Here is a 14,030-nt window from a genome sequence, read left to right as displayed (position 1 = left end):
GTCTCGAAATCAAGCATCTGAAAGCATACAACTTGTGCATTTTTTCTTTCATTATTCTCTCGCAACTTCGACGACCAATTAAGCTAAAATTTTGTTGTTTTATGCATCTGTTGAGATACACCAACAGTGTCCAGTGTCTTTAAAAGCAAGAAACTTATAGAGCATTAGCATTTGGCCTACTGCTTCTCCCTTCAGATGGGACATAAAGCCGTGAGACCAGTTTGTTGTGTAATGCATGTAAAATAACCCAGTACTAGACGACTTCTTCTAGGTGAAATCATGATTTAAACCCAAAACCAATGATTGCAGGTCCTGCGGTCTAACCATTTGACCACTTGTCTTTGTTCAACCCCAACATTATTATTACCACGTACCTGTCCAGTCAACAATGTGCCTAGCCTCAAATCCAGCTGCTCGACAGCACAATGTGAAACAATTGGCCCATTCACCGCATCGTCCTTTCCTGGTCTCTAAAAGCTTGCCTGGATGGTTGTACCTATGGCGTGGAAAGTGAATAAAAACAGTTTTTAGAAAAGCATACGACTAAATCTTAATACTTTCCCGAGGTCTGTGAAAAAAATCCTTAGGCAATTTACTCGAACCCATGACCTTTTATACGTATACACTGCTTAAAGACACTGGACACTGTTGGTAATTGTCAAAGACCAGTCTTCTCACTTGGTGTATCTCAACATATGCATTAAATAACAAACCTGTGGAAATTTGAGCTCAATCGGTCATCGAAGTTGCGAGACAATAATGAAAGAAAAAACACCCTTGTCACACGAAGCTGTGTGCTTTCAGATGCTTGATTTCGATACCTCAAATTCTAAAGTCTCGAAATCAAATTCGTTGAAAACTACTTCTTTCTCAAAAACTACTCCACTTCTGAGGGAGCCGTTTCTCACAATGTTTTATACTACCAACCGCTCCCCCATTACCTGTACCAAGTAAGGTTTTATGCTAATGACTATTTTGAGTAATAAACAGTAGTGTCCAGTGCCTTTAATACACATCAATTTATACTACTGAAGACATTGTATCAGTGCAGACTGGGTAAATCAGCAAAAGTTTCAGAATTTTGTGAGTTTGCGTTTTTGGTCAAAAAAAAAAGAAAGTCTGTGATGCCAGCATGGGTCGATTTTTCAGATTTCGGGAGAATTTTTGTTGTTGTGATTTTATGCTTTCAAAAGATACAAAAGATACTACTGAAGACATGTTATCAGTGCAGACTGGGTATATAAGCGAAAGTTTGAGATTTTGATGAATTTTGTGTGTTTTGGTCAAAAATCCAAAAACATCTGTAATGCCGGCATGGGTCGATTTTTCAAAATTGGGGTAAACAAATTTTCGGTGATTTTATGCTTTCAAAAGATACAGAAGATACTACTGAAGACATTTTATCAGTGCGGACTGGGTAAATTAGCGAAAGTTTGAGATTTGTACAGAATTTTGTGAGTTTGTGTTTTTGGTCAAAAATCCCAAAAAAATCTGTGATGCCGGCATGGGTCGATTTTTTAGATTTGGGGAGAATTTTTGTTGTTGTGATTTTATGCTTTCGTAAGATACAGAAGATACTATTGAAGACTATTAATCAGTTCGGACTGGGTATATAAGTTTGAGATTTATTAAGAATTTTGTGAGTTTGTGTTTTTGGTCAAAAATCCAAAAAAATCTGTGATGCCGGCATGGGTCAATTTGTCAGATTTGGGGAAAACAAAAATCCGTTGATTTTATGCTTCCAAATGATACAGAAGATACTACTGAAGACATTTTATCAGTGCGGACTGCGTATATTAGCAAAAGTTTGAGATTTGTACAGAATTTTGTGAGTTTGTGTTTTTTGTCAAAAACCCCAAAAAAATCTGTGATGCCGGCATGGGTCGATTTTTCAGATTTGGGGTAAAAAAAATTTGTTGATTTTATGCTCCCAAAAGATACAGAAGGTACTACTGAAGACATTTTATCAGAGCAGACTGGGTATATTAGCAAAAGTTTGAGATCTTTAAAGAATTTTGTGAGTCTGTGTTTTTGGTCAAAAATCCAAACAAATCTGTGATCCCGGTATGGGTCGATTTTTCAGATTTAGGGTAAAAAAAATCATTGATTTTATGCTTTCAAAAGATACAGAAGGTGCTTCTGAAGACATTTTATCAGTGCGGACTGGGTAAATTAGCGAAAGTTTGAGATTTGTACAGAATTTTGTGAGTTTGTGTTTTTGGTCAAAAATCCCAAAAAAATCTGTGATGCCGGCATGGGTCGATTTTTTAGATTTGGGGAGAATTTTTGTTGTTGTGATTTAATGCTTTCGTAAGATACAGAAGATACTATTGAAGACTATTAATCAGTTCGGACTGGGTATATAAGTTTGAGATTTATTAAGAATTTTGTGAGTTTGTGTTTTTGGTCAAAAATCCAAAAAAATCTGTGATGCCGGCATGGGTCAATTTGTCAGATTTGGGGAAAACAAAAATCCGTTGATTTTATGCTTCCAAATGATACAGAAGATACTACTGAAGACATTTAATCAGTGCGGACTGGGTATATTAGCAAAAGTTTGAGATTTGTACAGAATTTTGTGAGTTTGTGTTTTTTGTCAAAAACCCCCAAAAAATCTGTGATGCCGGCATGGGTCGATTTTTCAGATTTGGGGTAAAAAAAATTTGTTGATTTTATGCTCCCAAAAGATACAGAAGGTACTACTGAAGACATTTTATCAGAGCAGACTGGGTATATTAGCAAAAGTTTGAGATCTTTAAAGAATTTTGTGAGTCTGTGTTTTTGGTCAAAAATCCAAACAAATCTGTGATCCCGGTATGGGTCGATTTTTGAGATTTAGGGTAAAAAAAATCATTGATTTTATGCTTTCAAAAGATACAGAAGGTGCTTCTGAAGACATTTTATCAGTGCGAACTGGGTATATTAGCGAAAATTTGAGATTTGTACAGAATTTTGTGAGTTTGTGTTTTTGGTCAAAAATCCCCAAAAATCTGTGATGCCGGCATGGGTCGATTTTTCAGATTTGGGGTGAAAAACAATGCTGTGATTTTATACTTCCCAATGATACAGAAGATACTACTGAAGACATTTTATCAGTGCGAACTGGGTATATTAGCGAAAGTTTGAGATTTGTACAGAATTTTGTGAGTTTATTGTCGATTTTTTGGGTCGATTTTTCAGATTTGGGGTAAAAATAAATTTGTTGATTTTATACTTCCAAATGATACAGAAGATACTACTGAAGACATTTTATCAGTTCAAACTATGTATATTAGCGAAAGTTTGAGATTTGTAAAGAATTTTGTGAGTTTGTGTTTTTGGTAAAAAAATCCCCAAAAATCTGTGATGCCGGCATGGGTTGATTTTTCAGATTTGGGGTGAAAAACAATTCTGTGATTTTATACTTCCCAATGATACAGACGATACTACTGAGACATTTTATCAGTGTGGACTGGGTATATTAGCGAAAGTTTGAGATTTGTACAGAATTTTGTAAGTTTGTGTTTTTGGTCAAAAATCCAAAAAAATCTGTGATGCCGGCATGGGTCGATTTTTCAGATTTGGGGTAATAAAAAAAATTGTGATTTTATACGTCCAAATGATACAGAAGATACTACTGAAGACATTTTATCAGTGCGAACTATGTATATTAGCGAAAGTTTGAGATTTGTACAGAATTTTGTGAGTTTGTGTTTTTGGTCAAATTTCCCAAAAAATCTGTGATGCCGGCATGGGTTGATTTTTCAGATTTGGGGTGAAAAAAAGTTTGGTGATTTTATACTTCCAAATGATACAGAAGATACTACTGAAGACATTTTATCAGTGCGAACTATGTATATTTGCGAAAGTTTGAGATTTGTTAAGAATTTTGTGAGTTTGTGTTTTTGGTCAAAAATCCAAAAAAAAATGTGATGCCGGCATGGGTTGATTTTTCAGATTTGGGGTAAAAAAAGAATTTGTTGATTTTATACTTCCAAATGATACAGAAGATACTAATGAAGACATTTTATCAGTGCGAACTATGTATATTAGCGAAAGTTTGAGATTTGTTAAGAATTTTGTGAGTTTGTTTTTTTGGTCAAAAATCCCCAAAAATCTGTGATGCCGGCATGGGTCGATTTTTCAGATTTGTGTTTTAAAAAAAATTCATTGATTTTATGCTTTCAAAAGATACAGAACTTACTACTGAAGACATTTTATCAGTGCAGACTGGGTATATTAGCGAAAGTTTGAGATTTGTACAAAATTTTGTCAGTTTGTGTTTTTGGTAAAAAATCCAAAAAATCTGTGATGCCGGCATGGGTAAATTTTTCAGATTTTGGGGTAAAAAAAAAATTGTTGATTTTATACTTCCAAATGAAACAGAAGATACTACTGAAGACATTTTATCAGTGCGAACTATGTATACTAGCGAAAGTTTGAGATTTGTTAAGAATTTTGTGAGTTTGTGCTTTTGGTCAAAAATCCAAAAAAATCTGTGATGCCGGCATGGGTCGATTTTTCAGATTTGGGGTAAAAAAAAATTTGTTGATTTTATACTTCCAAATGATACAGAAGGTACTACTGGAGACATTTTATCAGTGCGAACTATGTATACAATGTATTAGCGAAAGTTTGAGATTTGTACAGAATTTTGTGAGTCTGTGTTTTTGGTCAAAAATCCCAAAAAATCTGTGATGCCGGCATGGGTCGATTTTTCAGATTTGGGGTAAAAAAAATTTGTTGATTTTATGCTCCCAAAAGATACAGAAGGTACTACTGAAGACATTTTATCAGAGCAGACTGGGTATATTAGCAAAAGTTTGAGATCTTTAAAGAATTTTGTGAGTCTGTGTTTTTGGTCAAAAATCCCCAAAAATCTGTGATGCCGGCATGGGTCGATTTTTCAGATTTGGGGTAAAAAAAAATCGTTGATTTTATGCTTCCAGAAGATACAGAAGGTACTACTGAAGACATTTTATCAGTGCAGACTGGGTATATTAGCGAAAGTTTGAGATCTTTAAAGAATTTTGTGAGTTTGTGTTTTTGGTCAAAAATCCAAAAAAATCTGTGATGCCGGTGTGGCGGTTTCAGTCTTCCGCCGTGTTCAGTTTTCCGGGTGACGTAGTCGGTCATATCAGCACGTGTTCGAACGGTTTAAGCTTTCCGGCGTGTTCAGTTTTCCGGGTGACTTGTCAGATACCTCCGCGAGTACCCTGGCGAGTACTGTAGTTCTCGCAGCAGTGAACCCACATCGTTTATATTACGATTCTTTTCTGTGTAGTCACATAATCTCTTGCCCCATCTTTACATGTATTCATGGGTACAACTTCAGGCAGGTCACACTCTGCTTGCGTAAAAAAACAACTCATACGATCCACGCGTTTGCCGCTAGTTGTACTCGACTCGTGGACGCCGCCATGTTAGCTACCGGAGGGTAACGGATGACTCAATACGGCACTAAAATTGGACTACTTTCGCTTGCTGTGCGCAGGCATCGCATGACGTAATGCTACCGTATTTGGTCATTCGGAAAACTGAACACAGCGGAAAGTTGAAACCGCCACACCGGTATGGGTCGATTTTTCAGATTTGGGGTGAAAAAAAATTCTGTGATTTTATACTTCCAAATGATACAGAAGATACTACTGCAGATATTTGATCAGTGCGAACTATGTATAATCAAATGCATTTTTACACGGCATACCATCACAGTGAAATTACAAATGAATGATTTCTTTGGTTTAAATGACAAAAGGGGAGAGCAGGAACTGGGGGGCAACAACCAAGGAGGCAGCAACAGGGGTGGGGGGGGGCAACAACTCGAGTGGCAACAACCAGGGACGCAGCAACATGGGAGGCAGCAACTTGGGAGGCAACAACTTGGGAGGCAACAAAAGTGGAGGCATCAACAGGGGATGCAACAACTGGGGAGGTGTTTGCCTCCCCAGTTGTTGCCTCCACTGTTGTTGCCTCACCAGGCACGACTGGGGAGGCACCAGGTGAGGAGGTACATGAACCAGCGGTGGAGGCTACAATCAGGGAGGCAGCAACAGGGGTGTCGGGGCACCAACTTGGGTGGCAACAACCGGGGAGGTCAGAAACATGGGAGGCAACATCTGGGGCGGCAACAACTGACGTTATCAGGCATCGCATCAAATAGTGTGTCAAACGCCTGTTCTTCAACGTTTGCCATGGACACAGAGACAAACATACCGACATATAATCAACACATACATCAGCATCATGAAACCAGAATAATGTGCAAACCTTTTGCAGTCAATCTTCAGCCAAAGTCAGAATAAACCTTGATTTGCCACTTAACATGGCGGCAAAGAGTCACAAGAGTAGCGCAATCGAATGACCACACTCAACAGCTGATGATGCTTCAAAGTAACACGCATACAGGGTATACTTGCAGGCCCAAGTTTGGAACAGCAATGTAGAAATGCAACCTAATGGTCGGGGGGGGGGGGGGGGGGGGAGGGCAGTGTGAAACTTTGCTTGCTACCAGAGAAAATGTACAACAATCCAGCCCCAGAGGATTATTAATACCATGATGTTCGTGTAAAATAAATGGGTTCAATTTGCACCTACTCGCTTGGGAAATGACTAAAAGAAGGCATTTGCACCACGATTCCATCGGATGAATTTGATTATTAATTTCTTTGATTTTATTGAATGTCATCAATAGAGGTCATTTGGGACAGGGTTGAATTATTCATCCCAAATAATTCATTCATTATTAATTTCACTGTAATGGGAAGTCATGTAATGATGCATTTGAGTGGAGAAAACCAATTTCACGTATGTTTGACCCCTTGACCTTTGACCTAATTGTTTGGGACAGGGTCCTTTGAGTATACAAATATGTACTTCAGATTCCCAAGGTCAGGTTTCTATTCACCACTAACACAACATTTGTCCTAAAAGTGGATAGTTTTAGAGATAATTGACCTTAAAGTTTGATAATTAGGACCTAATTTAAATATGCAAACTAGGTCACTTCTGGGTTGAAACTCTTGTCCCATTTTGGATATGTCATCACTAACTACCCAATAAACAAGAGTCTATAATAAAACAAACTTTTGCAATTTGTTTGACTCAAAAGTTTAAATCTGGTCCTCTATTATGTAAATTATATTCTTTACCCCCAATGCAAAACTAACATCCTTGGAATGAATCCCGTTGCATGTAACAATCGCACTAAACACATACAGATCTTTCTGCACTCTGCAAATGTACGAACCAGTGAACCAGTTATTTACCTTGGAAATCGCTCCGGTCTATTGCACCTTGTACATGTGTACCCCTCCACCCTGCCAGCGCCCCATCGGCGGTCCTCAGCATTGGGCTCTACCAGGCCAACGCTCCTCATACGGATATTGCACGTCTCGCAGGTCGGGCTGTCCATCCACTTGAAGAAACTTGTCTTGAACCATTTGAGGAGCTCAAGGAGCAGTAAGTCACGTTGGTCCAGAGGGTTTGTGATGTCATCTGTGCCTTGTGGATCCGAGAAGACAAGAATGTGGATGAACAAGTAGTTTCAAACACACCAGGGGTGAGTTTTGACCAATGTGGAAATTCCTTAAAAAATAATGGCCAAGCATTCTAGCCTAATTCTAGAGCAGTGCCTAACCACTAGACCGCTGAGATTTCCTGGTGACAAGAGGCAAGTTTTAAAATTTAGCAGAGGCTACCTCAACCACTTTTAATATTTTATTTTTTTTTTTGATTTTCTTGCTTTTTTTCATTACAAATCCAACAGCAAAAATACCAGTCACAAGCAATGTATATGTCATGATATTTTGGCCAGTAGCATATGTGTAAAATAAGCAAGCTATTTTCGTGCTTAAGCAATTTTTTTGCTTAAGCAGCTCTATGAAATTGGCCCCTGGGTGGGATTCGAACCAGGGTCCACAGAGGTGAAAGGCAGGGAAAGAAACCACTTAGCCAACCTGATCCTCATTGTATTTTAATAGTGATAGTGTAATACCTTGCATTGTGAATAAAGAATAATAATTTCTTCTTTTAGCCTACACCGTTCTGCGATAACACCAAGATTTTCCTAGACCCTAATTTTAGAAGTTCAGCCAAAGCACACTGAACTGAATCAAAATCCGCAGAAAGTTTCTTAATTGCATTGGTTTTAAAAGCCCCACTGTGCAGTCTGAAGCATTCTAAACTTTGAGTTTGATCTGAAGCCAAACAAAATTCAAAATTACTATTATTTTTACACGGGGAAAAAAATCTTCTGAAATTTATTTAATGAATATTGTGTGCCTTTTAGTTCGAATCTCAAGAGTCTAAAAAAGGTCCATGACTTAAACATCAAACATCAAATGACGCCATTCGTCGAGGTTAACTCTCTTCAGTACACCTTTGCTCTACTTAAATGAAGAGTCAAGTGAACTACTCTACAATAACCCTTGGGCCATTGAACATGGGATGAACGACCTTTCCAGTGAAATATGTAAATTGCATATCGTACGTGGGCACTAACACTACTCAGTGGCAAAATAAAGGAATATTGTATGGGGCTGATCTGTTTCAGTCTCTTTCTCTCCCTCTTTTTCGAAGGCAATGGACATTATTGGTAATTACTCAAATAATTATTAGCATAAAAACTTACTTGGTATTGAGCAATGGAGAGCTGTTGATAGTATAAAACATTGCTAGAAACGGCTCCCTCTGAAGTAACGTAGTTTTTGAGAAAGAGGTAATTTCTTACTCAAATATTAAAAGGCTACAGGCCTGAAGTCTTTTAATGTTTTCTTTTGGCATCTGAAAGGACAAACACTTGTGCAACATATGTGTTTTTTCTTTCATAATTCTCTTGCAACTTTGATTACCGAGTGAGTCAAAATTTTCACAGGTTTGTTATTTTATGCATATGTTGAGATACATCAAGTGAGAAGACTGGTCTTTGACAATTACCAATAGTGTCCAGTGCCTTTAACACTAATCTTTGGCAAAATGAGGGAACATCGTGCCTTATTATATGGAGCTGATCTGTTTTAGCCTTTCTCTGCCTCCCTTTTTAAATTCATTGCAATTTGTTTGGTCAGGTTGTCATACATGTGTAACTATATTCTACTTTTTTTTTAATAACCATTTTTAATGAACCACTGTTAATTGTCTGGCATATTTTTCTTGTTTTTTTCTACAGTTAATTGTTCGAACTGCACTCTTGTAAATTTCAAACTTGCCCAGTCAGTTCCCCTTGCATTAATAATAATGATAATCATCAGTATCATATCTTACCGGTTGTGTTAGCAGCCTGTTGTTGAAGACTCTCAGCAGCCTTCCGTAGTAGTTTCGGTAGGGCCATACAGTCTCTGGCTTTCTGCTGTAGGATTGGGTCTTCGTAGATTAGCACATGTTCAGCGCTGCTACGTAACCGCTGATGAAAAGTCAACTCTGAGGCCTGTGTTAAAAAAAGAAAATCGGTTTAGAAGGAAGTACACCTTGAATTGACACTTGGCACCCACAGCAATTGTCATGGTGTCCTATGCTTTTGCTTTGGTGCCCTTTGCAAAGTTCCAGGTACAAATACATATTTACCTCATGTCAGAAGTACTCCTTACCAGGTACGATCATCCCTTTGCGACCTGATCATTTTGAAACCTTGGCGTTTTAGACATGGTAAGGGGATGGGCTGTAATGACGGCTATAATAAGACTGATGTTAAGAGAGAGTCATTTTAGTCCAACAAGGGCTTTTCTTAGTGGTTCTTTTTTATAGTTAACAGGTTAAACATGCCAACATTACTGAGTAAACCAATGAGTATTATTTCCGTACCTGTATATTCCATGTACTGGAAGCGGATATTTGTTTTGCCATGAGTTTCAGTCGTTCTCTGGCTAATCTCTCCTGCATCTTAATCATATCCTTCTGCACAGCGTTCTCTGGAAAGACTAAGTGATCATCATTCTGACGATTGAACAAGATACATGAAGAAAACATTATTGAGTTGGTTTAAATCATAACCTCAATCTAAAGCCCAGTTCATACTCCCTGCGAATGCGAAGCGCGTTTTAAGTTCACATGTGTTTTTTTGCAAACAAGGTTTCGCAGGAGTTGAACACATTTCAACTGTTGCAAACTATTCATTGCGAATTTGTGACGTCAAAATTTGTACCGCATTCATATTCACAGGAAGTATGAACTTGACCAAGAAATTTGAGTCAGAAGACAGAAGCTGGTTGAGAGTTAGGGTTTAAACGTTGTCATAAAATAATGTCCTATACTATTCCTTCCACACAAACTAATGCTTCTTAAATTGCAGCGTACAGTACTCTTCTATCATACTGGGTTTTTATCCAGTACAGAGGGGCAGGCCCGATTCTTCATGGAGGCAGTATACCTTTTTATGCATATGACGGCACCCGTAGGGCGCCCTCGCCATGAGGATTAAAAGGAGGCTGTTCATTGGCCGTGCGTACACTTCATCGGTTAACAGTTTTAAAATTCATTATAATTTGTTTGTTTCAGATATTTACATCTTTGATGCCATTTCCTTTTTTCCACGTTTGTCCTACCATGAACATTCTTAAATGTACTCAATCATCTGTTCAGATTAAAAATAAATATACAAATAAAAATAAAACAAACTTTACAAAGTTGTTTTCAAAGCAAAATGTTTTGCGATTACATACATCTCAATGTAAAAAGATTTTTGTACCTCTTCAAACCCCATCAGGAATAAACACTCCACAGCACCAGACACCGGTAGGATCCGTTTCTCAAAGATCTTGTTCCCAAGACGTATAGAGCGGAACTTGGAGACATTTGGGCTTCTGCATAGTAAAAAGAAAAAGAATGAAAAGGAAATTGTAAGGGGTTCACTTTGTAATACAGTAGAATGCATTGCAACTATTAACCTAACTTTACTATTTGAACATCAAATCTCATCATGAGGCCCCCCTCCCCCTAAAAAAAAATGAAAAATGAAAAATTTGTAAAATACATAATTAAAAAAATATATCTATAAAAATGAAGCATTAAAATTGACCTTGATATTTTTTTGGCACAAATCGCCCGGATGTGGATGTTGCAGTGAAATCATACCTGTCACTGTGTGATAGGCCTATATAAACCCTAATCATCATTCACAACGTAAGCTTTCTTGCTAGGTCACGCCTATGGTTTGGACTTGTCTAAAAAGCTACGTTTAATGTGTCTGGGTACTTTTTGTAGGACAAAAAACACAATGTCCACAGATTTACATTAAATTACACGGTTTGAAGATAATGATGGAAGAAAGCTTCCCTTAAAATATTACTTGCTGAGGTGCTGAACTTTTTGAGAAATGAGTAAAACAATGTCTTGGAAATAATTTTCGTCTCAGTGATCGTGAGACAACAATTATTTTAGCCTGTATAAATGTATTTTCATATCATTATTTCTCAAAAACTACAGCACCTTAGCAACTAATATTTTAAGGATTGCTTCTACTATCATTATCTCAAAACGGTGTAAGTATATTGTAAATCTGTGACATTGTGTTTTGTGTTACAGAAAGTACCCATATCCTTTAAGTTGATAACTCGGCTTGATCCTTAAATGAGGCAATTAGCCAAGGGTGCTTGATTGTTGGTGGTGTGCAGATCGGACACAAATGTGCTATCAGAAAAACAAAACTCAAGGAAACGAAGGTACATACGTACAAGACAACTGGAACTCAATCTCAATTGGTGCTAGACAAAGTGCAAACTGCAAGTAAAAATTGGCTGCTCTGCTTATAAAGCTTGATGCAACGCTTCCCCTGAACTTTTTAAAGGCCTTTAAAGTTATGACGTTCAACACCACAACTGGGAGCATGTTCCAAAAAGACCAAAGTTTGACAGTTCTGTCTGGGGATTGGGGAAGAAGGAACTTCCACATATCTGGGTGTGGCTAGTGATCGTCAGGAGATTACAAGAGTGGCATTAATTGATGGCAACAAGGTTGTAAGCTCGGACAACTCATCCGTTCGGACAACTCGACGGTTCAGACAACTCAACGGTTTTGACAACTCGACGGTTCAGACAACTCGACTTTGAGACAACTCGACGGATGGCCAAGACAAGTCGACAGTTGAGTGGCTGACCTCCGTTACTGTCATGTTTACACAAACTTTCTTGTGTAATTCTTGCGATTCTATAATTTGTCATTATTATTTATCAATTATTATTTATCACAATGAAGTGCGGTGTCCCAGTGAAGCCATACTTCTGTTAGTGACTATCTCGAGACTTTGTGTAAAAACAGACTATGATCTCTAGTGTAGCCAGCTAGCAGTTGTCTTCAATTTATTCAAAATAACAGGTTTTAAAAAACAATTTAAACATTAAATAATTAAAACATAATAAAAAAAACGCATCAATTATCCGTTTGCCTGGATATTAAACCCACCCACCATAATATACCCCCACCCCCCCGGGAACGCCCATGCATCATTGTCAAGTCACTAGTCAGTACATCATTCCACCCCCAGGCCGCTATTTACCCCTCCCGCGCCCTGCGCTGGGCCCCCGTCACGGCCATCCGTCGACTTGTCTTGATCCCAAGTTGAGTTGTCTGACTTTTAAATAAATCATCCGTCCAGTTATCTGAACCGTCGAGTTGTCTGAACTGTCGAGTTGTCCGAACGGACGAGTTGTCCGACGGACGAGTTGTCTGGTCTCCCATACGGAAAGTTATCCGATTTTTCAGTCAAGCGACTGCCACTAAAAAAATCAAGTGACTTCCACTCTCTTTATTTAGTTAGTCTGTAGTGATCGTTAGAGGAGAGGACTTCATGGACTGAGTTTGGTTTGCTTATATAATTAATAGTTGAGTCAGTGGGCGTGGCCTAACTTCTTAAAGTAAACCGATAGACCGGCAATCGGCATGATCTTGAGACCGCTTCACATTCACAACGAAGCGGAAGCGCGGCTAGGTTATTTCCGTCACCAATGAAAATTGCTGATGAAGCACAAAGTTAAGAATATCAGCTTTACCTTATAATGTTGTTAGCAAATCTCAGAAGAATCTCAGAGGCGTCAAGAAAAACTGACGGACCGTTTTCTAACAGCTGATTCGTCACCACAGCAAGTTCCTCATTCGACGCCATGTTGTCAAAAACAGTAAACAAGGACTAAACTATGGAGGGCGCTATTTACCAATCGCTGTCCGAATCATTCATTTTCGGCTCGTTCAATGACAGTTCGAAAAGTTATCATTTCGATAAAAGATAAAAGCAATGTTATTCTTACAACGAACGAAATAAATAAATGTCATGGATTATTTATCAGAATTATGTTGGGGATAGGGCGTCATAGGTGTATTGGAGTTGAAAACAATTTGTATGCCACTTCCTGCCTGTTGGAGGAAGGAGTCAGCCACAGGCCTCTACTAGCTCCATAGCCCGCGCTGCCAATCTGCCTCATTAGTCAGAACTTTCAAAAGTTACATTTTGACATGCCTTGCCACGATCCCTTTATTATTTTTGGTGTGATGTTTCCTGAAAGGATGCTTTGCCGATTCAGATTCAGATTCAGATTTTTTAATTTAGTGTTTCTCCATTTTTTTTCCATTTTTTTTTTTTTACAATTAAAGTGTCTATCTATGTAGACCTACTTGTTTTAAAGGGTTTATGTACACAATGTACACAGATTTACACTCTGAGCCTCCCCACAGTTTGGGGATGGTGATCGTGGGTGACAAGAAGGACAAGGCCTCCCCAATCCACTTGTGTTTACTGCACGCCCTATGGATGAGCAAAGGACTTAAACTTAGAGGAGCACCCTTTCCGTCACACGAGGGAATTTACAGCTAACCAGTTCAAGGCAATCCCAAAGAAGAAAAGCCATTCACATTTTGAAGGTTCAAATTATTTGTTTTTTGGGGGATCGTAAGACAATGTTTGAAAAATTACTCACGTGCTCACCTCAAGCTACAAGTAATTGGTTGCCTGTAAAAGTGGCCTCTTGTGACAAAGAAAGATATGCACAACAACTTGCTAAGCACAGACTGCTTAGCAGAAACAGGTTACCATCCAAAATAACACTAAGTTTACATTGCTGTGG

At 38.3% G+C, this 14,030-nt stretch overlaps 1 protein-coding gene across 2 annotated transcripts in view; it reads right to left on the bottom strand.

The window, feature by feature from the left end:
- The window catches only part of LOC117291574 (peptide-N(4)-(N-acetyl-beta-glucosaminyl)asparagine amidase-like), a 29,991-nt gene extending 16,916 nt beyond the window's left edge, over nucleotides 1-13,075 (bottom strand). Inside the window, exons 1-6 of one of the 2 annotated variants that reach the window (XM_033773378.1) lie at nucleotides 12,963-13,075; nucleotides 10,664-10,778; nucleotides 9,781-9,912; nucleotides 9,244-9,406; nucleotides 7,248-7,482; nucleotides 375-496 (exon numbers count right to left, since the gene is read on the bottom strand). In XM_033773378.1, coding sequence (XP_033629269.1) covers nucleotides 375-496; nucleotides 7,248-7,482; nucleotides 9,244-9,406; nucleotides 9,781-9,912; nucleotides 10,664-10,778; nucleotides 12,963-13,075 — 880 coding nt within the window. The remainder of the gene's footprint in view (nucleotides 1-374; nucleotides 497-7,247; nucleotides 7,483-9,243; nucleotides 9,407-9,780; nucleotides 9,913-10,663; nucleotides 10,779-12,962) is intronic. The other variant, XM_033773379.1, reaches the window with a different exon arrangement.
- Nucleotides 13,076-14,030: the final 955 nt, after the last annotated feature.

Source organism: Asterias rubens, chromosome 6, assembly GCF_902459465.1.
Source record: "Asterias rubens chromosome 6, eAstRub1.3, whole genome shotgun sequence".
Classification (NCBI taxonomy): domain Eukaryota; kingdom Metazoa; phylum Echinodermata; class Asteroidea; order Forcipulatida; family Asteriidae; genus Asterias; species Asterias rubens.
Note: the sequence above shows the minus strand (reverse complement) of the source record. Positions and strands in the feature narration are given on the sequence as shown.